Source organism: Haliaeetus leucocephalus, unplaced genomic scaffold (assembly GCF_000737465.1).
Source record: "Haliaeetus leucocephalus isolate CR32 unplaced genomic scaffold, Haliaeetus_leucocephalus-4.0 Scaffold317, whole genome shotgun sequence".
In the NCBI taxonomy this organism is placed as follows: domain Eukaryota; kingdom Metazoa; phylum Chordata; class Aves; order Accipitriformes; family Accipitridae; genus Haliaeetus; species Haliaeetus leucocephalus.
In genome coordinates this window covers 8,210,964-8,237,244 of record NW_010972753.1, presented here as the reverse complement: position 1 = coordinate 8,237,244, position 26,281 = coordinate 8,210,964, and the positions used below count along the sequence as shown (strand labels likewise).

The window sequence follows — 26,281 nt, the reverse complement described above, 5'->3', positions numbered from 1 at the left end:
TTGTGCGAGTGCCTGTTTGTTTGGCTGTCCTCCAACCAAACCAGCTTTTCTGACTAAATCTCCTGGTCCCTTTCTGAGCAAATAAGAGCCAGGAGGCTTGCAGAAAGTCTTCTTCCCATTGGGAGAGGGTCTCAGCAACAAAATCCTGGAGACCTTTTTCAGAACTGACTTGGAACAAGGAAAGGAAAATGGACAGGAATAAGAGAGATCCATGTATCTCACCATAAGTGACTTAACAGCTGTGTCCCTTTATTTGTCCCAAATTTGGAGGGGGGAGGGGGAGTTAACCAGTACCAATATTGACTGTTGAAGGACATTTCCAGAAAACACACAACTTTGAAAAGATGTGGCTAAAGCTACAAAAAGGCATTTTCATGTGCTAACCCGATCCATTAAGACATTGGATCAAACATTTGCCCAGAAGCTTTGAACTCCTGTTCTGCTTTTTGGTCAATGTCTTTTCCCCTCTCCCGCACACAGCCCTTGCTTCCTATGTTGGAAAAAAGATCTACCATTAGCAAATTCTAACAGCTTTTAAAACAAATTTGGCTCATGTTTCCCAAGCTAAGCCATTTGCAAGTTCAGGCGGACCCGAGCACCCATCTTTCTTTTTGAACATCTGCTCTTACATTGGCCAATCCTCAGACACAATGGCCCCAATTTCTCCAGCAGCCACTATTCAGGTAAAATAATAGTGTCAACCACTTAACCAGCAGATGGGATCAACAGCTCCAAACACTGTTCAGACAGGTCCCTTGAGCTAGGACCCTTCTGTAACCCTTGGAAAAGCAAGCCACCTATTACACACTTACAGCAGGAACCGGTAACAGACATTTAATTGTAATTAACAGTTTGCTGAAGGACCGGCAGTGGTAGCAGGGCCAGAATACAAAGGAAAGAGACACTTCCCCTCTCTCCTGGGACAGGGAACAAGAAGCAGAGATCTCCAGTGATTTGAAAGAGCAAGCGGCGGCCAGCCAAAGTGCCTCGGGGAGTCCTAGTGTAACAGAGAAAAGGTTTCTTGGCCAGGAAAAGCAAATTGAGAAGGAGGAACTTCCCATCAGACAACACTAATCCCAAAATCCCTGATGGTCACGCAGGAGGGAATGTAGGTAGCAATCCCGTCTCTCCTCCATTTTCCCCAGGGCACTCTTTCCATCCTCCACGTCTCAGCACCCTGAGAACGCTTCCTCCCTGGAGCTATAGGTTTGCTTACCGCATTACCATCAGCAGGAAAATCTGGATTGTTTATTGTCCCTCTCGGGGAGGGCGATCCCGTATTAGGAAGATTAAGGTCAGCCTGTAAGCGCGTGACGCGATAATCTCCCGCAGGCGCCGAAGGGGCTGTGTTAGAGAGGCGGCACACATCCTTCCCCAGCTCTGTACCCGCAGATAGGCGCCGTGCCAGCCAGCCCCGGTGCAGCTCCCGCACCTTCAGGTTGCTCCTCGGATGCTGCCGGCCAGGGCATACATACCCTGCTGGTCGCCTGCCGTTACCAACACGGTGATGCCAAAGTTTGCAACATCCACCCGGAGTCCTGCAGCTCAGATGCTTGACCACGCAGCACAAGCCCACGGGGTCTGCACGACCTCCACGGGCTGCCGGACCTGGCTGCTGCCTAACACCCCACCTTCCCCACCAAGACACAGTATTTCAGTCAAAATATACCAGCGTTGCTTTGGCATCCCCTCCGTCTTCCCAGCACCACGCAATATGCTCTCTGGTACCTTCTGAACAGCTTGTAAGCCAAGCTCCTTTTTTAAACGATAAGCAAATTACACTGGGAAAGTCATGAATGATTCCAGTGAAGTGAGGGGAAAAAAATCTTTATTTTCTGAGAACAGCAGCTGTTGTTTCCCGCTGGAAGGAATAAACAAACCTTTTGTACATTTTGGGAGAGCAGGATCGGGACTTTTAAAAACTATTATTTACCTCACGAAACTAAAGATGCAATTTAATTTCACCCTGAATAAGATAACTAAACATGAACCATAGTTTAAAGCACAGCAGCATCAATAGAAAAAAAATACCCACCAAACTCCAAAACCCCAAACTTATTTCTTGCCCAGAATATCACTTTACTGCTGACTTAGGAGAGAAACATTAAGCTGTTCTTAAGCCTGGTCAGGATCATTTTCTTCAACAGCAAACCAAGAATTCAAGCTTCTGGATGCTCAACCACTGCAGCTCACAGCTTTTCTAGTATTTCACAAGCAAAGCCACTGACTTCCACTTGCACGCTGTCCCGACAGGGAGCCTTACAGCACAAGAACTGCCTGATGTGCAAACCAGGCACACTGTAGGCAGGCAACGCAGTGCCCAGTTACCCACTGTCAGAATCTCCTCGACGCTCGTGGTTGCTTTATTTCTTCGCTGATTGTCCCCACCCTACTTAGATCAACCTCTTCATCATCCCTTCTTCCGCTGCCTCCATTTGCAGGGGAGACTCCAGCCCGTAGCTCTCGTGCACCCAGGAGACTGCAGCACTGATTTCTAGCAAGCGTTATCACTCTCGCTCTCGTTTCACGGGTGAGCACCATCTCTGAACGCTTCTCTTCCCTTCAAACACTTAATTGCTTGATGTATTGAGAAACTACCTTTTAAAATTATTACACAGCTCTGTATCACTAGACCTCCATCTCCCAGCGTCAAAACCCATCATGCACGGTCAAGCCAAAGGAATCTTTTATCGTGGTATCACAAGGAAAGGTGTAAGATCTCTATGGATTAAGAAAACAGCTCTTATGCAGCGAGTTCAGAATGGTTAGTATTTTTTGACTCAGCTTTTCTTCTTTAGAGCCAAAAGCATTTTTTCCAGACCTGCCTGGTACTGATTTTCCACCAGCACCTCAGGTGAGGAAATCACTAAGTTCATTCTCAAAAGTCCAGCCTTATCACAGATTTTGTACCCAATATAGAGACGGAAGAAAATAGCCCTCAGTGTGGTTTCAAAATCAGTGCAAATGCAGCTAATATTTAAATAAGAAAACCTTACTAAGTAAATTTTTACACAAAGAAATTCAACCTGTTCTGATGCTCCTTTTCCAATCCTCTTTCCTATTTCTCCTCTAAGCTAGCAAAGCCAGCTAGATACATCAGTCCATGTGATGGAGCACAACAGTTGGCGTTCGGTGTACAAAAGTAGCCCCTCCACCCCCAAACTGGTCCTGTTTCCTAAGGCTGTGGTAAGATGCTGGGTATACCAGTTATCTGCTTAGCACCAATCTCAAGGTCACATTTTCTTTTAAGATCCACTTCCTCCAGTAAATGATGAGTTTGCTCTACCAAAGGTAACTCGAAATCCAAGCATCTTTGCTACACACAAAAATATAGGGGTGTCAAGTGAGAAAAGGAACAGAGCCCCCTTGGAGAGAATCACAGCAACTGCTGAAATATTAATGAAGCTCTTTATTTGCGAGAGTCTAAAAAGGACTTTGAATAATGCATTGCAAGCAACGGTACATCAGCAGTGGCTTTTTTATGTGAGAGGCAGCTGGCATTTTAAAAATAGACAACTTTCAACTTGATGGGGGTAGCTTACCAGCGGAGGAAATTATCCACAAATGCACCATCATTTAAGGGAACAAAGCAGATAAACAAGCAGAGCACAAAGAAAGTTTATTAGTACAAATGTTCTGAAACAGTCCTCTGCTGTCAGCACAGGCTTGCTCACCATAAGCGCAGCTTCACTATTATTGGGTGTCTCAACATGTTCTGTCCCTTACTGTCACCAGAAAAGTCTCTTTAAGCACTCCGCAATGGGCACGGTCTGGCAAAGATCTAATGATTTGCTCCTGTAAACAAAAGACATGCTCTGTCCCCCACTGGCAGCTCATGAATTTCTGAAACTTATTTCTAAAACATGATTATTAGTGGAATCGGCTTTCTAATTCAGTAGAAGAAAAAGAAGTGGGAGAAAATAGCATTGTAATAGGAATGGGGTGGAAAGTAAGACCCTTGGAGCCTGCTCAGCTGTACAGCTAACTGGACATGTGGGGTCCTTTGGCTTTAGGATTACACTAAAGGCCCCACTCCCACAGCACAAACGCCTTTAGCAGCAGCATATTAAACAGCCACATGCAATGCAGCTAGTGAGCTGCTTGGCACGTTTGGGGTTTCAGTGTTTATACTTACTAACAGCAACATGACTGACGGACAAAGATGTTGCTGTAGCTGGCTTTGTGACAAGTCCCCCAGAAGGTGACATAAGTCCTTGCAGCCAGAGATGTCTTCTAAGTATCCTTTATATGCACTCCCTTTCCCTACGCAGCCAGGACATAAAATGCAGCTTTAAAATACAGTCGCATGGGCATATCCAAAGGCACGGGGCTTGATTCAAGGCACAGGTGCCATCACAGTGGGCTCTGCCCGCACATTTACATTGCTAATGGCCAACACCGTCGGCACTTTCCTTTTTCAGCGGAAGCACTGTGAATCTCGACGCCGCTGAGAGCCCCAACATTATGAAACTATTTGGGAAAGGGGCTGACGGGAGTTTTGCAGCCACCCGAGCGGAGGTTTCCCTCCCCACCCTCACTACCACCCTTGCCTCCCCTCCCTCCCCTCAGCCCCTCTGATTCTGCTGCAGAGACTGACCTGCAGATAAAGGGCTTTTGTACCATGATGGTGTGTTGCAAGGCAGCGCACAGGGATGTCTTCCCCCACCCATTCCCAGGGGTTCCTCCATCCCAACACAATCCCCTCGGAGACCCGCTGATCCCACAGACCAGCCTGCCCCTGCCCCATCTCCCCCTTTGCCTCCCTCCCCGCTCAGAAAGAGTGGGGGTCAGCGGGGCAGCAGCTCCCCTCCCCGAGGGATGGGGAACTGAAGGGGGAATAGACAGGGGCATGAATCGGCCCCACAGCAAAGGCTACATAGCAAGTACTACAGCGTTTTAGAGTTACCTGGTATCATGCACACGCAGAACAGCGGTGTTCCCATAGTACTGATACATTGCCCATCACTGCATGTGTATAGGCACGCCGCTGCTGAGGCAGGCAACCCTAGGAAAAGTGAAATGTCCCAGAAAGCAAGTGCACAGGGCAGTAAAAGAGCATGCCTTGCCAGTCCCATCTCTTCCATCTGCCTGATTTATTCTGTCTAGCCACTCATTTATTTTACTGGCCATCAAATGACCGGTTGGTCGCCTCAAGCATCAGTTACCCTTTGCCCTTCTCTTTCTCCATTAACTTTTACCTTCCTCCTCCATATGTCCCCCTCCTCTCTGTCCATTAACCCACCCTTTCTGCTTTTACATCTTTGCCTGCACAACCAAATTCCGCCAGTCGTTGGTGTCCACATTTCACACGGCTAGAGACAGGCAGCCGACAGCCCTGACATCCACACTAACTCCTGGCAGGTGAAGCCGTGTGAAGGAAGAAAAACCCAAAGGAAAGAAAGGACAAACCCCCACCACAAAGGGATTACATGTTACCATGGCCTTAGAGAAACTTCCAAAATGGCATAAAGGAGTGAGGGGCAGGAATCCCCAATGCAGCCAGTCTCCTTGCTCCCACTTCACACCGAGGGGTAAGCGAAGGGCTGCCTGGCACCCTGAGACCCCCAGCATCGCTGCCTGCTGCTGGAGGATAAGGCATGAGCACGACATGATGCAACCCTGGGCTTCACTTGTTTTCAAAACACGCTTTGCCTTGCCAGGGCATGGGGGGAGACATTTGGTCACCGCTCACATCGCAGGCAGCCTGCCCGCAACACCACCGCGGGGGAAAACCTGGGTGGTGGTGCCGATATTCATGCAGCAAGTGATGGCTCATCTATTCACAGACAGACCATACTGTCTGGGGGGGTTAGTTGTGAATGAGGTGACAAGAAAGCTTTTTAGGGCTTGCAGCCCAGTTTATGCTCCTGACATCTCTGTGCGTGCCAGTGCCTCGTCCGATGCCATTCCCTCCTGCGTCAGCACACGTTGCACTTAAGTTTATGCTTTTGCATTCCCCTTCACACTTTTATTTTCCATTTTTTCAACTCTCCTCACTCTTCCCCCTCCCTTTTTTTAATGCAGTGCAGCCTTTTTTTCCCCTGCATGCTGCTGAATGTAAGGGAAAAAAAACAAAAAGACCAACGCATCTCAAGGGCAGAGCGGGGACCCGAGCAAGAGGGCAAGCAATGCTGCCCGGGGTGCAGGTGCCAAGGAGGGCAGGGCAGGTGGCTGTACTGAGTGTGCACAGTAAATAACCGTGGCCTCACTGGGAAAGCATTACAAATCCAAGATACAGCTGGCACAGGACGGATTTAGCATGGTCATGCTATTCAGCATTGGCATAAACCCCCCCTGCCCTGCGGCCGGACCCCCTGCCACCGCAGCGCAGTTGTCCCATGCCCATGTTAGCAGCGCCCAACAGGCAGATCCCCCCTCAACACATAACTCTCAAAAAATGCTGAACAAGGGTAAAATCACAGGGAATACAGCCTACAGTGAATCCCCGGACTGTACCACAACCTAAAAGCCCCAGCAGCATTTGGACTCCTGACGCACTGGGTGGAGTTTCAGGTAGAGGGACTCTGCAGAGGGGAAGGCAGGTTCATCTAAGCAAAACCAAAAATGTATCTTAACCCTTTAAACAGGGTGGGGAAAAAAATAATAAAAAGAGAGAGAGATTATTTCACCAGGAGTTTTTAAATGAAAGGCAATGTGGAAGTGCAAAAGCACACAATGTTTAGGATGATGCATTCCCTGTGGACCAGGTCATAAAATCTCTGCAGCCTCAAGCTGGGAACAGGACAGGAGCTGGCAAAATGCGGAAGGGAGAAAAAAACAGAGAAGTCTGAATAAATTGTCCCATTTAAGAAAGACAGGGGAAAAATAGGGAACCAGAACAAATGTATATACTTGTACCCAAGACGACGGAAGTCTAAAACACATGATGCAGACTAAGATGGGGGGACTGAAGTGTTTGGTTTTAAATGAGGATGCCAACACACTAGCCACATCAGGAACCTGGTGAAAAGGAGGTAGTAAGGAGGATTCTTTAAAAACAAGCTACTTATTACCTAGGAGAGAGAGACTGGATCATATTGGTGGGGGAATAGCACTGCTTTAGCAATTTGATGACCAAAGGCAGCAGTGGCCGTCACAAGAGCCAAAGAAATCCACTGCCCTTCTCCAAAAGAATGATCCCAAAGCATGGGAGCCTGTCTGAAAGGACATTAAGAGAACAAGCAGCTGTAAAGGTGATACATTCGAGGGATGTAGGAAGATTGCTTAAACATATCCATGTGGAAGTACAGGGCAAATGGTACCTGCCAGAGGAGGCATCAGAAAGACCCAAAGGCGAGCTGCCATCATGAAGGAGCAGTCTGATGAACCTTCGTGGGTACCCTTACATCAAAAGACAAATGCTGCGGGTCCATCCCTCATGCCCCACTGACACCAGGGCTGCGTCCCAGGCAAGCTTCATGGCAGTTGTCTGGGAAGGGACCACTTGGTGGGACAGAGGGAACCTGCTGGTTAGCCAAAGAGCAGTATGAAGAATGGGATAAATGTTTTGCTGCTTTCTTCTACCAGAACGTAAGCAAGAGGCATCAGAAGCAGAGTGAATTTTGAACTTCAGGGTCACTTCCAGGATGCACAATATTATTGCTGTTATCATTATTATTATTTAGGTTAGATATACATACAAATACCGTTTTATCATTAGGCATTTCAGGACAAACTGTGCACCATTTGTCTTTCTATTCCTGAAGCTGGGAGCCTCAAAGGTGCAACCCAGGTGTGCTGTAGAAATACTGGCAGGTATGCCAGGAGCAAAGACATGTAAAACTTCAATCGTATGACATTTGTGAGTAACTACGGCACTTCATAAAGAGAGTTTCAAAACAAACGATGCTAGAGTTTTTCTTCCTTCAAATATCTTCCTATGTCATCAGAGATCAAGTTACCTAAATTCTTCCCATTTTTCTAGGTGAATCATCTTTCACATATTGTTTACTGGAATACAGAGCATAGTAAAATCTTCTGTCTTTACAGGCATCCTCACTTCCTCTGCCCAATTTGAAATATGCATTAGTAATGGGAAAATCCACAATGTCTTCCTGCAACAGGAACCAAGTGCAAACCTTTACAGTCATCCTGTGGTTTTCTTGCCAGTTTCAAAGTCGGGTAAAAAGTTCATGGTTCATTGTAACACACCTCACCAGTGAGCTAGAGAGAAGGTCGGCAATGGATAGTGTTATGATACTGATATTCTCCTTCCTAAGCAGGTAATATGTAGGGTTCGGCGTTTGGAAGATCTCATGATGTCACGGAAAGTTAGAGGGTTAGTCGCAGCCTTATGATGTATCTGTAATCCCGCCTACCCTTGTTAGTATAAAAGGAATTAACTGCGCAATAAAAGGCGGAAGTTGGCGCTCACACTGTGTGTGTTATCTCTCTCTTTCCCTGGTCTGGGGCTGACCAGTGATCTAATCGCGGCACCTTGATATGTGGCGAACGCTACAGTAATAAACTGTCTTTTCCTCTAGCAATGCTTGCCAGACCCACACAGAAGGAACCTGCCAATTTCTATCTATCTGCAAGGCTGACTTACGAGGTCAGAGTATTATTATAAACATCTTTTTGCCTGTCAACTTGTGATATACACACAGATCTCTGAAAAGGAAAGAAAGGTACTGCATTTAAACTCTGGTGTGAACTTTTGGGAGGAAACTGGTTGTTAAATTCGGAATCTATGTAAGCTGTACAGCCCTTACCATCATTTCTTAGGTAACTTCTCATGTTCATCAAGAAGAGATTTTATATATAGCAGCCCATGTATGAGCAGTAGCCAAACTAGTATATGGCACAACAGGGAAGCACCTTCCACGCCATCCAGCTCCTGAGCAACTTGCTGGAACAGGGAGGGAAAGAGCAGGCTCCTGACTGCTATGGGGAGACCTGACCTGGACCAAATTAATTTGTTAGTGGCTTTCTGCCCCCTCCTTCCTCACCAGGCTGCTAACAAATTAATGAGCTATTTCTCAAGAGCAGAGCTTAAGGAGGGAAGCACAAGAGAGAGTTAGTATTAAATACTTTGATCCGTTCAGCAGCTTAGGTACAAAAGCAGGTGCTCCCTCCCTTGCCGTTCTCCAGAAGGTATGCCACAGCACTCCACAGAGCTAACAGAGAATAGCAGAGCCAGAAAAGACTCAGCTGTCACCTCCATCAAGGCTAAGTGCATTTGACCACTTTGCACAGCCATGTATCCTGTGGCTCTTGGAGCAAGTGGGGAATAAACTCATCTGTTCTTCCCCTGAAAGACCAACAATGTATTTCTAGTCCTGTCTCTGCAAACAAGACCATTGGTGAAAAAGCAGGGCATGGGATTGGGGCAACCATTTAAGTTCACTGCTCTGAAAATATCCTGCAGCTGTTCTACCTCCCACAGGAGAGGCAAACTCATCTGAGTTCTTAACCTGGTCAATTCATAAGGGAAAATAAATTCCCAGCAAGTAAGAACTCTGCAGCAATTCATCTATACTGTGTCAAACACTAGTTGAGGGATTCTGAACAAACTGAAAAACCAACCAACCAAACAGAAACCACAAAAATTTTTTAAATTGTCTGAATTATTAGATAAACTGTAGAATAATTCGCTCCTGGGGAGAAAAAAAAATTCTCTCACTCTCTCTCTGAATAACTTATCTCCCCAAGCAGCTGATATCACTTCACCACACCACAAAAGCACTCCAAACTGTCTATGAGGTGCCTTCACAGAAACCAGAGGTTCAAACATTGTGGAGAGTTTAGATTAGGGACATGTGGGGCACATCTGCAGTACACAATGCAGCTGTACAAGCAAAACCAATAAAGTCAAATCTGTGCATCCCTGGTCTGCAGCCAGTGAGCAATCCTGAGAAGCAGAGAAAAGCCCACCTTTAATCACACCCATATTACTTCCATGACCCAGGTACCTCTGAGCAACACTACACTGTGCTAGGAAGACAAGTCTAGCTGAGACATAGCTCCACTGTCTTTACAAAGAACTGGGCTTTGCAGTCCTGATTCCTTTCAAGTTTGGACCTTCCTTATATTTGAGCTGGTTTCTCCCAAACTCAGAGGCTAGCACAGAATTACTCTCAGAAGGCTGTACTCAGAAGCAGGGCTTTGCAGATGTATCGCGCAAAGACCATGCAGTTGTCTTGCTTTATGTCCAAGATGGAAATGCTCCTAAGGCAGATGACGGAGGCTATTTTTCTTCAGACAGAACAAGCCTTGAAATGACCTTCCAGCTTCAGGTCAGCAAGGTGAAAGTGAAAGGATATGGAAAAGACTGTTAAACATGGTCAGTTTTGTGACAGCATTTCCCAGGGGACTCACATCATATCAAAGAAGGGCTTTTAGTCCACCATGAAGAGCCCCTCTGACTTTATAGTGCTGAACACATGCAGAAGAGTCTTGCTAGCACAAGCAGGCAGGTCTGGGAAGAAAGCTGACAGAACAACGAGATCTTTGTGGTGGAATCCTGTGACCAACTGGAAGAGAAATATCTGAAATACCTCAGGCCTTCCTTGGAAACTCAGCAGAAGCCAGTATGGTCACTAGAGTCCTGAAAGCTATTCAATTCTATAAGCTGAAGCAACTGCTTCAAGGAAAAATGACCTTCTATGGAAGAAAACAAATACACAAACACAGAACGGCACAAAGAAGGTTTTAATTGCCTTTGAGATTATTTTAGTACCAAATAAGGCAAAAGTTGCTTTAAATGGAGGGAAGGCAGTTTCCAAAACAAGAAATCTCACATTAATTTGACAAGAGGCTCCAGATGTACTGCTTGTATCTTTTTGTTTCATGAATGACCAGAAAAGCTTCTACGTGAGTCCATGCAGAATTTGGCTTTACCCTTGACTCAAGCAAGTGTGTGTACGTGGGGCAGGGGGAGAGGAGGAGTTTTCACTGCCGTGCTTGGTTTCCTCTTCTCTCCCAGGGCAATTCAGAGGCAGTCCTCATGGATCTTTTCATAACACATTGCCAAGCTTTTCTGCTTATGCTCAGAAGACAGATGTCAAGACAGCAGGAACTACTGTCATCACAGTGAAGCAGCACTAGGAAACTGCAACTTTCATAAGCCGAGTTGTGAGACAAACGCTTCCAGGCCAGGCTGAGAAGTGTCTTGCCCTTGCTCAGCTGCCCAAAGATAAGGTCTCAGCCTGACAGGATCACCTTAGGTCATCTTCTGCATCATTCTCCGGGCACTTGTAATGTGTTTTATCTACTACGGGTTATTATCCTACTGTTGAGAAGTCAGAATGTTACATCATCCCATGGTTGACATAAGCTCTAGTTACCTTACATGAAGCAAGGACTGCTTAGTCTCTGTCCATCCAGAGGGAAGGAAAAGGATTTAAGTTACGAACTGTGGCAGGGGAGAACTGAATGAAATGTTATCTTCTAAACTGGATTTGCATGGGAAGCTCCTAGGACAACAACAACAGCGAAAAGAAAAATCCCACAAAGTGAAGATTTTCCCATGTCTGACAGGGAATTTTTCAGTAAGAAGTTTATCCCATTTTTATTCATGTGAAAAAGGACAGTTTCCTGCCTCCTGGATACATGGTTTCTTAGCGTCAAGAGGAGACAGATACCAATACATACTGTAAGAGCTCTCTGTAAGGCCTGATCTACCAAAGCACAATCACACGGCCACGTCTAGGAGCTCTTGGCCTTTGCCTGCTGGCGCCTTGACAAACATCCAACACAATACAGTACGCAACGCAAGTTGTAATTTCAGTGGTTGTGGCTAAGCCTTAGCCACCTTTGCAGAATCAAAGATTTACCTCCACAGACTGTTTAAGATCACAGCTTTCTTCATCCACGCCTCTTCCCTGCCCCCTTAGAGATGTGCCTACTGCTACAGATGAAAACCAAGCTGGAATGTGGAGGATGCTGCCAGCCCAGCATTAAGAAGAGACAGCCCCAAAACAGGAGCTCTGCAAGGCAGCAACTTTCTGACACATCCCCCTCTCTTCTTTGGCCTTTTGCCCATCATGGTACCTAAGCATTTTAGTGCAGGAGCAAAGCTAGCAGGGGAAAAACCAGTCCGAAATGTCTACGACTAATTCTGGTTTTCCTCCTTCAGTTTTGCATTAGTTACTACATTTTAAGGCCATCCTGTGGCACAGCATACATGGAAGCAAGGTTATATAAAGGAGCTGGCTGCTCTCTTCTGTATACTTTCTCACACAGTACTTTTGATTACAGGATAAGCCAAAAAAAAAAAAAAAAGAAGAAAACCAGCAAGCACAGCGATTTTATCCAAGAAGGAGTATAATTGCAGTATTATTGATATAGCCCAACACGAACCACAGACGTTAATTTTCAAGTGTGCCAAGACTTGGAATAAAGAATACCAAAAATCAGATTTCCACAATTCCAGTGCCAGCTGTGCTCCCTCCTGGAAAACATTCATGATGCAATCCAAAACACATATGTAGATAACGCTGGCTTCTACCCCTATGATCCTTCCTGTCCTCGCTACCATGGGCCATCTGTTACTGCTTAGCAGGCAGCCCCACTAGATACTAGATTGGTAGTACTTACATGAAAAGGATGAAATAAACTGCCAGCAAAAATGGCATTTAAGAGGTCTTTCCTAAGCAACTCGTAATTTTCCATTTGAAAAGTGTAATTTAAACTGCTCCAAATAGGTGATAAAAGATACCAAAGCATGAACTAAGCCACAGGCCAGTCTCTGTCTCTAGATGATTACCGCTTATGGAGGAGGAGAAGTGGGAAACAGAAATCATGCTGTAGCCTACCTGAAAATTCTCTTTTTTAGGTAGCAAGGTCCAGGAATGCCAGAGAAATTAATGACCTTTTGTTGAGTCCCTGCTGAGCCCTGTCCCCTCTTGTTCACCAGACCACACAAGAGGATAAGAACAAACCAGTGACTGCTCTAAACTATTCTGCTCTGCTCTCAGCCTGAATGGCTGAGCAATAGCCATTACAAGAGACGTTAGGATAACACTGCACAGGGTCCATCAGAAGAAAACCAGCCTGCCGTTCACCCAAACCCACTCAGCTTCAAGATGCATACTAGGATGAATGGTCACTTCTTTCCATGAGCTGTCCCCGCCTACACCCACCAAACAACAAAATACACCTTAATCTATGGCTAGTGAAAAACCTTAATTTAACTCTGACACAAAACCAAGGGCAGCCAGCATTAACTTCTTCAGCAAGGGCCTCGCTGGGGTGTGGGAGAAAGCACAGACCTACAGAATAGGCTCTCAGCATGAACAAACTCCGTTCTTGAAGAAATCCCCAAACTAAATGCTTCCTCCAAGCAATAAGTTAGCTGAAACCCTTATCCTCACAACCTGTTCTAGCCTTAAATGGCAGCTTGGGAAGCCCACCCTGTCCTTCCCAGCACAACTCAGCCTCAGCCCCAGTAGGTGCTACTGCACTTTTCCTGGGCTAAAAGCAGACTCCTGAGAGCTGCCATCCCCACGCAGACTGTACTTTGTAAATGTCCCGTTAAATTTTAGCAAAGAAAACTGCTAATAAGTCTTTGCAGCTGTCATAGCACCCACTGCACTAGTAAATCAGAGAGAAATCCTTCTTTAGCTAAGAAATCAGTCCAATTCCTAGGAACACTTGACAATCTCACTCAGAAAATCTGGCAGAATGCACAAATCACAAAATTCTGCATACCGGTCTTTAACCAGAGCTCCACGTTAGCAAAATCCTTCTCCACATCTTCATGTCTGCAGTAGGGTAAAAGGAAGCAAACTAGCTTGTTCTGGATGTCAACATTTAAAGTTGATCCTACTCGCCACACTTGGTACATACCATGGAGATGATAACAGATTACTGACACTTAGCATGAAGAGGATGAGGACATTCTTAAATAGGCACACCGAGTTTCCTTCCTTTGGGGTAAGCGTGTCAACACGCTTGCTCCCCAGCCAAATGATCTTTCAAAATAGAGGTGGATATCCATTTACAGAAATGTGCACTTATTTCCTTGAAGGAATGCTATCCCCCCTATGCCCTGCATGAGGGGAAATTTTTTTTTTTTTTCCCTGCAAAAGAGCTTGCCTGATCTATGAAGTCAGGAAAGTTGCCTGGGTCTCTCCCAGCGGTGGAAGCCCACTCACCTGGGGGCCTGCTGTCATGCACCAGCAGTTCTATCTCCCAAGACAGTGGGCAACCTGAAATGCTTTTTCCAGTGTGTTGTGTATGCAGCTTCAGAATAAAGAAGCGTCACGGTCTACCAATTTCATAGTTCAGATACAGCCAGCTACTCCATCCAATAATCTCTTTCCACAAGCAGAATTCATTAGACTTCTCAGAAATATTTCCATACTCTACAAGCTACCTTAACAGCAGGTAAAATGCAATTTTTATTTCAGCTTGCTATTCCTGCAATTGAAGTAAGACGTCAAACTGAGTGCTACAGTGTAATAATTATTACAGTCAGGGACTTAAAATAACTGATTCACAGCTGTGCCAAATTTGACCAAACTGTTCCTTAGACATATCGCTTGACTTGCACCAGTGTCTCCATCTATAAAATGGGCATGCCAACTACTATTTTTTAAGGACTACCACCGGTAAATAAATCTGAAGATTCAGTTTTCCCATAAGTAATTACACAATGCTTCTTAAGAACAACAGTATTTGAAGAACAGAGAAAACATAATACACAACTGTCAATGTTGTAAAAAAACCCACCTTATCAACATACAGGGACCAGCCAGGCTCTGTTTTTTTCTGAGTTTAATCCAAACAACGTGCACTCTGCCATGTCCTCTGATGCTGGCCATAATACTCAGCATTTATTCATCCACCAGCTGACTCAACGTGTGATCTCGCAGTACACTATCTCATCAACGCATCTACAGATCCAGTCTTTTGCTCTCACATTCTTTAGTTTAGGCTTTGTTTTTATAGAAGCTGCAAAATTTAAAACACTATTCTGCCTCTTTTGGGGTCCTTCTAAGCATCAGTGGAACCACCACGCTGGAGGAGTACACATCTTCTTGTGAAATCACGTTGTGCTGCAAAATCAAAGGGCAACCAAAGCAGGTCTAGAGACAGGAGGCAGAACTTAACACGTCTTCTGTCTTCACAGAGGAAGGAAAAAAAGGTTTATCCTGCTGAGATATCCAGCACCAGAATGAGTGATAAACCCTCCCAATCCCAACTCTATTGGAATTCTGTGGGATCCAAGCCAGAATAATCTTCTGTTTCACCAAACCTGAATACTAAGCACGGGTGAGTTTCAAAAAAAATCAGCTGACTGCATAAGACAGTCTGGTCATACATGGTTCCCACTGATTTTAAGCAGAGCAAGATGACTTTGCAAGACATTTTATACATTTCATATGGACAAAGCTCAGCCCACCCACATGGCCTCATCAACCTCAGCTGATTTAATTCTTCTTAAAATGTCTTTTTTTATCATAACCTTTTGCTTACCAGGATTGCACTAACATATGATATAGAGCAAATACACTTTCAAAAGGCAAATGTTCCTGCCATGCAGAGTCAGGCTTGGGTGCACAACTCATCGGCTGGTGAACGGTGCTAGAAGAAAAACTGGTTTACTGTCTGTTTTCCACTGATGAGGTGGCTCTTATTTTTGTATCATTAATAGCTTGACTGATTGCCTCAGAGGAAAGACTTAGCATGAAATTCTTCTCGGTATCCTTCAGATTTAGAGGTCTGCCATCTTACATATTTTACATATTTGATGCTGCTGGAAAAAATAGGAAGTCATTTTGGTCTAACACCTGGCATGAAACTGCAAAGCCAAGCCCTTCGTGAAATTAAAAGAATAAATCAGCTAAGTGGTTGTGGCTTGGTTATATTCTTGATCATGTGAGGATTGCACTGCTCTAGGAAACAGCCAGCTCCTTGCTTTAATACTGGATATTCTTCAGGGTACAAGGATTAATCCTGTTTGGTCTCCTGGCAATCTGAGGTCAGCGAGCGAGGGGGGAGGGAACACTTTAAATCTGATACTTCTGTTAAAAAATAGCTATGGTGCAGCACGCTCAGGTTTCTGTACGACAGGGACCGGGTTTGTTTTGTGTTAAAGAGCACCCCTTTCTCTGCATAAGTATTACATGCATATCATGCCAGCTCACAGAAACTGAGGCAACTTTTCCATATCATTTTGAACAATTTCACTAGCTGAAAACTCTCTCTCCCACAGATGTACCTATTTTAAGTACAACCATCCTTCACGCCAGAAAGCAACTAGCTGTTGCTTACAAAACACAAAACTCCTGGAAGTGGGAGGTTTTATTTTTGTTGCTGGTTTCAGTTGAAAATAACGCAACTGCTGGATGAAATACTCAGTTTATTACCACGCTGGTTGGTCCAGCACATCTCCTGCAGCTTGTAATTTCACAGCCGGTGAGCGCAGCGGGATGGTCCACCCTACGACTGTCCGCCCCAGGGCAGACCCTGGCAGTGCTCTCACCCCGGCCGGGCAGCTGCTGGCTGACCCCCGGCTGCGGCAGGGACCACCTCGGATGGGGCAAGGACCAGTGGTCCTGTCCTGCCTGCTGCTCTGGTGAGCGTGCCCATCAACACGGTCGAGGGTGGGTGAGCTCAGCGCCGCGCAGGGGGACAGAGGGCACGGAGCTGCCCCTTCCATGCTGGGAGGATGCTGAGCGAAAGCATCACTTTGAAGTAGGGAAGCCAAAGGGGGAAGATTTAAAAAGGAGTGGTTTTTCCCTATGAAAGTATTTGCCTACGAAGCCACGAGCAAAGACAACAGTTGCCCCATCCTGCCAGCAAGAGTTTTGCATGAGCACTCTGAAAGCTGCACAAAGATCCTGCACATACTCAGTAAATACAGCAAGGTCTGGCTGCCTCCTAGAAAGGCTGTACGCGTCCCCAGTCTTACCTGCCGTGACAAAAATAAACCTGTAATGCTGTCCTCACAAACTACATTTCTTTTCCTTTTGAAAGGTGTGACCTTCCGTTAGTAAATCCTGATCCAATCCCTTTGCATCATCCCCTGTTTTATGAGAACAAGCAGAATACACTGGGGCTTGGCTTGTATGTTCCAGGAAATAATACTGAAATACTCCTGGCAGCCAGCTCCCTGACATCTTGAGGTCCTGGCCCTTTCTTCAGGAGTTTGTAAACTGCATTTGCACGTGAAAAAAAAACCACTCAAGTCTGCAGGTGATGCATAGATGGTCTGTAAGTCATTCTGGGACAAGAGAGATCAATTTAAGCCTCTAGGTCATTTGACGTGCATAACTTAATTCAGCAGTTTGTCCTGAAGTATACTAGAAAGACAAACTCAGTCCCAGGCAATACACAAGCCGGTCTCAACATTAGCTAGCAACTGCAAACTGGGTCTGCTTCAACTGACTCAAAAGACGCAGCTATACAAAAAAGCAGCTCTAACGTAGTATCAATGACCTGTAAACCAAGAGGAAGTTAAAAAAAAAAATCTCTAAATGTGCAATAATAGTAGCTGCCGGTTCCCTATAAGACATTATTTTACAGGTAAATTGAATGACACTCTGCCTGCAATCAGTGCATGCCGCAGAACAGTAAGTCCTACATCCAGCACAAGGCAGCTGCACCAGTAAAAATGATCCCAGTAATGAGATGCAGCCATCAGGGAGAGTGTCAAGGTACTGAGAATAACCTATCTGTTTTTCTGTTTCCTCTTTGTTTTCAAAGGGAAACAGAAGTGATACACATTTAATTATGTTAATATTCCAAGCCTAATTAAAGCCAGTTAGATGCTAAGTACTATTTGAAGCAAACACATACAGGAGGGTTGAGTTTCCATCTTTTCTTCTGTTAATACATACCTGGAAAGTGTCCTCTCTTTTATCTTAACCTGTTCTTGCAAGAATAAAAGCCACAACTTTCCTGACAAGTTTTCTGGTGTTTTGACTGTCTTTTGATGCAGGGGTGGCAACAGCAGACTGCATCCGTGCAGACTGCATGGGGTTGCAGCCCCCCAGCTTCCCACCTCTGCTACAGACTTTCAACTCTGGTGGGGCCCCAAGCATCAGATACGACTTTGAAGCCAACACACTTTATAGAGCTTCAAAAGGGCAAGCCTTGGTTCTGCCTAACTGGACTGATTCAACATATGCCATGACACAACCCATGACACCATAAACTGGCCTAAGTTTCCAGTCCAGCAAAAAAAAAGAATGTCGAGGTTACCTGGCATATTCAGGAAATTCTTCTTTCTTTGAAAACTTAATTTTTTTTAGCATTTCCTAAAATTATTTCCGTCCAAACACTAAATGTTTTTAAAACTTACCAAAGGATTAAATCAGCACGGTCTAGCTGAAACTTCAGTTGCAGGGAATGTACTTAGGTCCTTGCAATCAGAATAATTTCTCGTGTGCTAGGGGTGAGTTGTAAACATACTTTGCTGGTGGCGTTCAGCACAATTTTCTGTTCCCATATACTATATTCTCTGAAGCAGTACCTGTAATCTGGTCAGGAACAAGACCCTGAAGTACTTGTTAGCTTCACCGATAACTACAATCCTGTGGCATCAGCAGGTCTGAGCTGCTTATTTCTGTTCAAAGGCATTAAGGCACTGAGTGGTTATAAGGGTCATACAGCAGGGGCTTCCTTCACTTCCCAGTTTTAGGGAAATGGAAGTGCTCCTCTTCCTATGAAGTTTACAGGGTTTCACCCTCTCCTCTCTTCTTCTCCTTCTCTGCTGCACCACATAAGCACCCCAACCTTTTCCTTAGGTCTGCTCCCAAGATCCACAGACTTTTGCAGATTAAGTCCATCACCTCATTATTCACAGCATCGCATTCTCTTAGCAAATAAATTCTTAAAAAAAACCTGCTTGAATATAAAAAAAAGAACATTTCAACCTGATCCATCCAAATCCACATGCAGCCCAAACCAAACGCAACCTTTTCTCAAAGCTCACAGCAATTACCTCCCAGAAAGAAATGGTGACAAGACACAATTTCAGCCTTCTGCCCAGCTCGGACTCCGCAGAGTCCTCCTGCCTTTTGGTGCATCCAGCCTGGTCTCTGGGAGCGGATCACCGCAGGCACCGCACAGCGACCAGCCACCAGCTGGACTCAGCACGGCAATTCAGGGAGATGGGGAAAGCAAGAAACGGAGAGGGAAGGGAGGCTGCTTGCTTCTTTTAAGGATTTTAGCACTATCGCCAGAACCATACAGAAGAAAAAAGAACATCTGGAAAACATCTTGCAAAACACTACATGGAAATTAAAACAAAATTAATATTAACAGCATCGCTTCCATTGTTTTATTACAGCTCCTAAAAATCCTGTGGGCTACTCCCAGAGCTCAAAGAACCAGCTCAGCTATGAAATAACAATAATCCAGTAAGACACGAGCGTGCCACACTTCAGAGTCCCTTCAGTATATGAGAAATTTAAATGCTTCCCTCTCATAACCCAGAACTGTTATAAAGACAGAACATATAAGCCATCTGCCCACCACGGTGAAAGAGAGCTAAGATGGGAAGAGGCTTGCTCTACTGATGTGAAGGACCTATTCTCTGAGAGATGATTAAATGCTAATTAATAGTGATGAGCCTAAAGAAATAACATTATGCAAATGAAGATGGCCTTACAGTAACTGTCATCTGCTCCCTATAGTCACCTCTGGCGTCTTGCATTTTATTCTAAAGATTCAGTCACCTAGGTTTGCAAGACACTGAGGTCAACAGGATTTTCACCCGCAAATTTAGTGGATGCAGAGCAGACTTGGTACTACAGTAAAGCTAGCATCTCTGTAACAAGTATCACAGGACTTAAAAAGCATGTGAAAGATTGAAGGAGATGTTTCTGCAAGCTTAAATGCACAAAAAGCCTTTCTAGATATTCATCTGTTAACTCACTGGCACATAAATCTGTAGGAGAGTTGCAACAACCGAAGAAACAATGATAAAAATCCAGAGACGAAGACAACTAACGGTACCAGGTAATCTAATTTACCTCCCTGACAGCACAGGGAATTGATAAATAGACACATAATCAGACATAAAATCAGATTCTTGGATCCGTTTTAGATTCCCTTGGTTTACCTACAATAATTGCCTCCATTTCCTTGTCGAGCAAGGCTGGTATGAACCAGCATCCAAGAAAAAGGACTCTACTGCCTTTTTGACAGAAAAGTGCTAACAAGGCCTCCCCAGCACCCCTCCCTGGAATTTGTATTTATACTGTTGAGGCCACAAAACAGGTTGCTTAGAGCAGGAGTGACTGCTAAACAGCCGACGTAGTTACTACACGTACAGCAGTACTCCACCACAGCCCTACCCCATCACCTGTAGAAGAGCAAGGACTTCTGCCACTGCTCGTTCATGAATGCATCCTACGTCTTCCCAAATATAACTGGAACACTTCAAGTCACCCACAATCCCTCTTCACCAGTCCAAACTGACCTGTTAATGTGAAAAAGTTACCACCCCCAAAGTAAAGAACTGTCCAGATACAAACTCCAAGGTCAAGGTGTAGCAGATACCTCGTCAACACATACGCATGGCTACACAAACAGCAAGAAAAGAAGGAGCATTTAACCAACAGCAAAGTCAATTACTCCCTTAAATGAGGTGTACAATGCTAATTTGTACCACACGCACACAATTTTTGGAATGTGAATGGGCATCAGCAATGCAAAAACCACACTGACTTGCCAGCCCCTCTGCTCCAAATCACGCAAGCTGACTGCACTCGTAAAACCAATTCCCTGCCAAGGAGAAGAACAGCATGAGATCCTCGCGATGTCTGAAGGCACAGCTGACGCCATACGGCAGCTTTCCCCCCGTGCCGTCCCACCCACGGGTGACGCCAGGGGACAGGCAGGAGCTAGCCCCCCACCTCCTCCCAGCACACCTGCGAGAACAGACCCAGCACTTGCTACAGTGCGCAAGTGGAACTCACGGCTTTGTCTTCTCTGTTTACTCACACTTACCCGAGCTGTCATGCTGGCACAGCTCTCCTCCGTTAGCACTGTCATTAAGGGGGCTTTATACCACAGCTGTGATAAAACCAAAAAAAGCCCACCAAAAAAACCCACAAAAGTAAGCCAAGTCGGGGAAGTACCCCAAGAGGGAATTTAAGAAGCTGGCTCTGGAGCTATGTTTTTAAACACCATCTAGCTGCCTTTTTTTTTTTTTTTAATTCGGTTATTTATTTAGCCAACAGAATTCACCTTGGGCTATGCTCACAAGAAAACACCATTATCTTTAATCTTTCATGTATGTCATTATGAGAACAGAATGGGAAACAACTGACTTAAGGAGGCAACTGCGTGAGGTTTATGCCTAAACAACGGAGCACTTCAAATCCATCATGACAGGGATACTGTGCATTTTTGGGGGTGTAATTTTTCTGGATTTCAGGTAACTACGTACAAATAATAAAATTTCTTTCTAAAAGTACAGCAATGATGACTTTGCAGTCAATGGAACCACCAAAAGATAGAGCAGTCTAAGCCACGTGGGAAAGCTAAAACACTTCTCAAGATACTTCCTTTAAAACTGTCTTCTAATAGATATTAACAAAATTGAAAAGAAAAAACATAAGCATGGCAAGTAAGAGATTTTAAAAAGACCAGACACATGCAGAAAACAATGCATAAGCACTGGAAAGAAGTTCTGGGGTGAAACCCAGCAATTTCAGCAACCCAGCTGGACATTCGTAGCAAAGATGATGAATGCCACTAGTAACTCAAAGGGACACGCAAATTTAATCCCATACTATAATGCACGGCTTGAACGGCTGCATTTGAAGATGGGTCAGCAGTTCAGCCATAAATTTGTGTTACAGAGCAGGCCATCACACTTGCTCTTTGTCCCAGGCATTTCCCAGAAACCGGCTTTGTGAGCTCCCGAAATGGTGGGCGAAGGCCACCTCTGCCATGGCGTGAGGACCAGGAGCTGCCCACCCCCAGAGGGGACCCGAGCCCATCGTCCTTCAAGGGGCCATCTTCTGACCTGCGGCCACCAGAGGAACTGGCTAAAAGAAGATTAATGATATGGAAACATGCAATTTCAAGCTGTTTTAAAATCACAGCGCCGGCTGTGGCCTCACAGCCAAGCGACACTTACCTGTCCCACCACACTCCAGTCCACGGCTCTCCTGCCACCTGCTAACCTCCAAGGAGTCATACCAGGATGCACAGATCCGTTTTCCAAGTGATAAAAACTTGGAACGCTAAACTACTACTATTGCAAATAGGCACCTTAGTTCTGATTTCATCACATAGCAAAAGACAAGCCAAGTTCTAAGAACCTAATTTAGTATCCAAAACATCGATCTTGGTCAGAAGATGCCTTTCAGATCAGTGACCCACCTTGGAAAAATATCTGAATGGAAGCTCTACTTATGCGCTTTTATTACATTAATTAACAGCAAGAAAGCCCCATACCAGCAGGACAGCATGCACAAAGCACTCATTTGAGTGCCAAGTGTCTCACAGGGCCTAAAAATCAGAAGCTAACCGCTTTGCTACGGTGCCTGTTTGGGGCAATGACAAGCTTTGCATGGAAGATGAAACCCATTTTCTGCAGCCCTATAACTTTAAGGACCAGGGCATGCACCCTTGAAGCTCCCTCCCAAAACATATTGAGGCAGGCCGTTCATTTGATAACAAAACAGATTTCAAAGCCTACAATGAAATATTAAGTATACATACATTTTAAGACATAAGATCACTTAAGAACTAGATAAATATAAGGTACTGAGGGGTGCTTAAAGGTTTCATTCCCCTATAAAAAAATCACTTTGAATTCTAATGTAAAATTCATCTTCCCTTAAAAACAAGACAGGTTATATCTCGGATTTCTACACAAGCAATTTATGATACCCAAAAGGAAAAAAATAAAAATAGCTAACAGCCAAGCAGTGCTTTTATTGCCTTTTTTTAATCTACTAGTTCCAAAGCAGATGCATTCAGTACAGAATTCTGATTAGGAAAAAAATGGCTGTTGAATTTTTATTACTACGTCCCTTAAGGACCAAAAGCGGTAACCCTAGGCATTTAATGTGTACTATGAATAACAATACATATGAGCACATAAAAAGCTTGTTATCTCTGTTTATGGAATTTTTTTACCATGTTGATACATTTACGGAAAGAAGTTGGGAAGTATGGTGAGGGGGAGGAGAGGAAGCTATCAAAATAACAAATACCATTAAATAAAACCTATTTGGAAAGGAACAAGCTACACAGTATGAAATTTGAATGAACCATGTCTCTTCATTACCGCCCTGCAGCTCCCATGTAGTCAGTGGAGCCTCATTTAATGCTTAGACTAAAAGCCTTCATCTACATGCATCTCAGCCATTGATACAAATGCAATTCATATTTAAGCCTGACAAATAATCATTCATGATAGGAAAGTTCTGCGTACATAAGATTTTCTTCTTTTACAAACAATGTAAACACAGAGAAGTCCTTCTGGATGTTTCAAAACAGCTCACTGGATTCAAAGAAGCATCTTCTTTCCCTGTCCCCCCACATCACAATCCATAACCACCTGGCCAGACACCCGCAGAGTTTCCACCACACACCTCCCTGTCACAGAACCACTTTCCTCCCTGTGTTATACTGCAACTCCATCCCCACAGCTAGAAAAAACCCATACAAACTGCAGCTAAGCAACACAGGGCTCTCGCCTTCAGAAATTAGCTTACAACCTCTCAAAAAACCGTGGGTAAGCTGTCAGAATAAAATTCTGCAAACCAGCCATTTGTGGCACTGGCATGTTTTCCTTCTGGTACTCAGTTAAGTCCAAAAAAAAAATTTTTAAAATAGTTCCTCCTGTTGAATCCTTGCCATATTTTCAGCTCTGAGAATTCACAGGAACTGAATTTGAGTTACACTGACTCTGGAGCAAGCAGCTTGTGAGAGTACTAAGAGCACCCCAGAAAATAACGGAGGGGCGTTGAGACAACTCCACGCATCCCTCAGCTCTCAGACTTGCCTGTAAAAAGAAGATGAGGGTATGGCCAAAGCACACCGTGTTTCTGCTCTACTCAAGGCAATAGGTGCAGCCTTGCTCCTGTTTATACTCCGTGGGTTGATTCAAAGCCCAGAAAGAGGCCAAAAATCTGAGTTAGTTTTTGTTCTTCTGTGCTAAAAGGAAGAACAACTGACAAAGACTCGGGGTCTGTCGTTAACTACTCTGGACCTTTACCAAGCCCTTTGCTGTCTTCTCCCATTGAGATCTGCCTAGGTTTCCCTAGGCTGGTGCCTTGGGAAACCAGATGCAACAGCAAGCGCGATGGAAAAGAAATTCATTCTCTTTTGCTCATGGTTGCAGGATTCTGCCTCCAACCGCTTATTTTCTTCCTCCTTTTCCAGGCTCAAGGAGGAGGACAAACAGACAAACACCCTGACGGCTGTTGGGTGTTAAGTAACTGGAAGAGCAACATTACTGGGCCATGCCTTTGGAGAAGACTGGGACACACGGGAGCCTGACAGGCACAGTTCCGAGGAAAAGCATTTGCACCAGAGCATCCCACCAGCACAGACGCATTGCTGTAGCCCAAACCAGAGCTCAGCTGTGTTATTTACACTGCGAGGTCCCAGCTGTCAACCTGGCCTGGCATCACGACAGCCTACAGCGCAAATGCCCTTAGCCAGCTGCTTGGCTCAATGTACAATTCAGTCTTTTTTAATGAGATTAGCGTTCATCAAATGTGCTAGCTTGATGGGCACGCCAATTTAAGTACTCTGTTTATTCAGGCTACAGCAGATACAGCAGTCACTTTTAAAAAAGATGCAATTTGAAGAGAAACCGTGAATTCACCAGAGCTTCTGCAGTTGCTCATTAATCACAGGAAGAAGAGGGGTTTCTTATAGATCTGTTGAGAACAGAGCACTGGAAAGGATGAATCTTGAAATTGTGGTAAGTGTATAAACTTAGCAACCTACCTCCTTGAGACTAGCGTGCAGGATCTACTTGCCAACAAAAAAACAACAGATGATTCCGGCTTCCTATCCATTTCAGTCATCAGACAGACACATCTGCTGCAGTTACCACCAAAATTGTTAAAAAAGAAGGGGGGTATGTTAAGTGCTGAAGGGGGGGTGTCAATAACGCGGACGTACTGCCGTAAGCATGGATGAGCAAAATGACTTTTGGTCATGCTTCTTTTAAAAAAAAAAAAAGCCTATAAAGTTGAAATGGTTAAAGTCGTGCGTTCACTATAAAGATGTAAAAGGCTGCCATGAATAAGCAATTCTTTTTTTAAGCAGAATGATGAAAATTTGAGTTAGTCCGTTTCACGGGCACTTCTCACAGCATAAAGCTATTAAAACGATAAGACACCGCCAGCTTCCCTTGCTAGGGAGCGACAAATTCGCTTCGCCGTATTGTATCAATGATGTGCAGATTACGGTCTCTAACAGCACACAGTGGGGCCGTTCTCCGACGTTGTCACCGTGTACCATTAAAAGGTCTTTAATCTGCAGATCGCCGCCACAATGCACTGCTCACGCCAGCGATGTGCTGAGTAACAGGCCAGCGCGATGCGAAAACCTCCAGCCTCCGGGGTCGCCTCAAAAAAACCCGGCTTCCCCCCCGCCTCCCCAAGTCAGTCAATCACCGCAACTCCATTAATGCATCTGGGTCATAAAAAATGGTTTACGGGAGCCGGAGCCGGGTTACGAAACGCAGCGCGGTGGATCGAGGGGCAGGCGGTGGGGGGTCAGCCCCCGCTGAGACCAGGTAAGAGCCCGCCCGGGTACCGGGGGGGGGGGTCGCGGTGGATAACGGAGGCGGCCACGGCGGCAGGCAGGGGGGGAGAGACCCCTGCAACTTTGCCCCGCGGGGGCTCGGGGGTATTTCGTTTAAAAAAAAAAAAAAAAAAAAAATTATTTCATATATACGTGTGTGTATGCTGCGTCCCCGCACGGCACATCGGTGACATCCCGGTGGGGGCCGCGCTGTGGAGCCCCTCCCCGGCGCCCGCCGACAGCCCCGGGCAGGTGGGGGTCCACGGCCACCGCGAGTGGGGGGGTGAGGGTGGGTGCCGGGCCCCTGCCCGTCCATGGGTGGGTGTCGGAGCCGCGCCGCGCCGCACTCACCCAGAAGACGAAGGAGTAGATGATGAGGAGGGTTTTCAGACACGTTATCACGGGTTTGGTCTCCATTCTCCTCGATGCCATAATACTGAGATCCCGGCTGCAGGCTGGGCGCGGGAGGAGGAGGAGGAGGAGGAGGAGGAGGAGGAGGAGGAGAAGGGAGGGAGGGAAGGGAGGAGGGAGGGGAGGCGGGGGGAGGTGAGCTCAGCGCCGGGCTCGCCCCGCCGCGCCGCTCGCCTCAGCCGCGGCCTCGGCC

General features: G+C 45.5%; 1 protein-coding gene across 1 annotated transcript in view; it reads right to left on the bottom strand.

Annotated features, from left to right (window-relative positions):
• Positions 1 to 26,117, bottom strand: part of TSPAN7 (tetraspanin 7) — a 98,492-nt gene extending 72,375 nt beyond the window's left edge. The window contains exon 1 of the mRNA XM_010571343.1: positions 26,029 to 26,117. Coding sequence (XP_010569645.1) covers positions 26,029 to 26,109 — 81 coding nt within the window. The 5' untranslated portion in view covers positions 26,110 to 26,117. The remainder of the gene's footprint in view (positions 1 to 26,028) is intronic.
• Between the last annotated feature and the right edge of the window lie 164 nt (positions 26,118 to 26,281).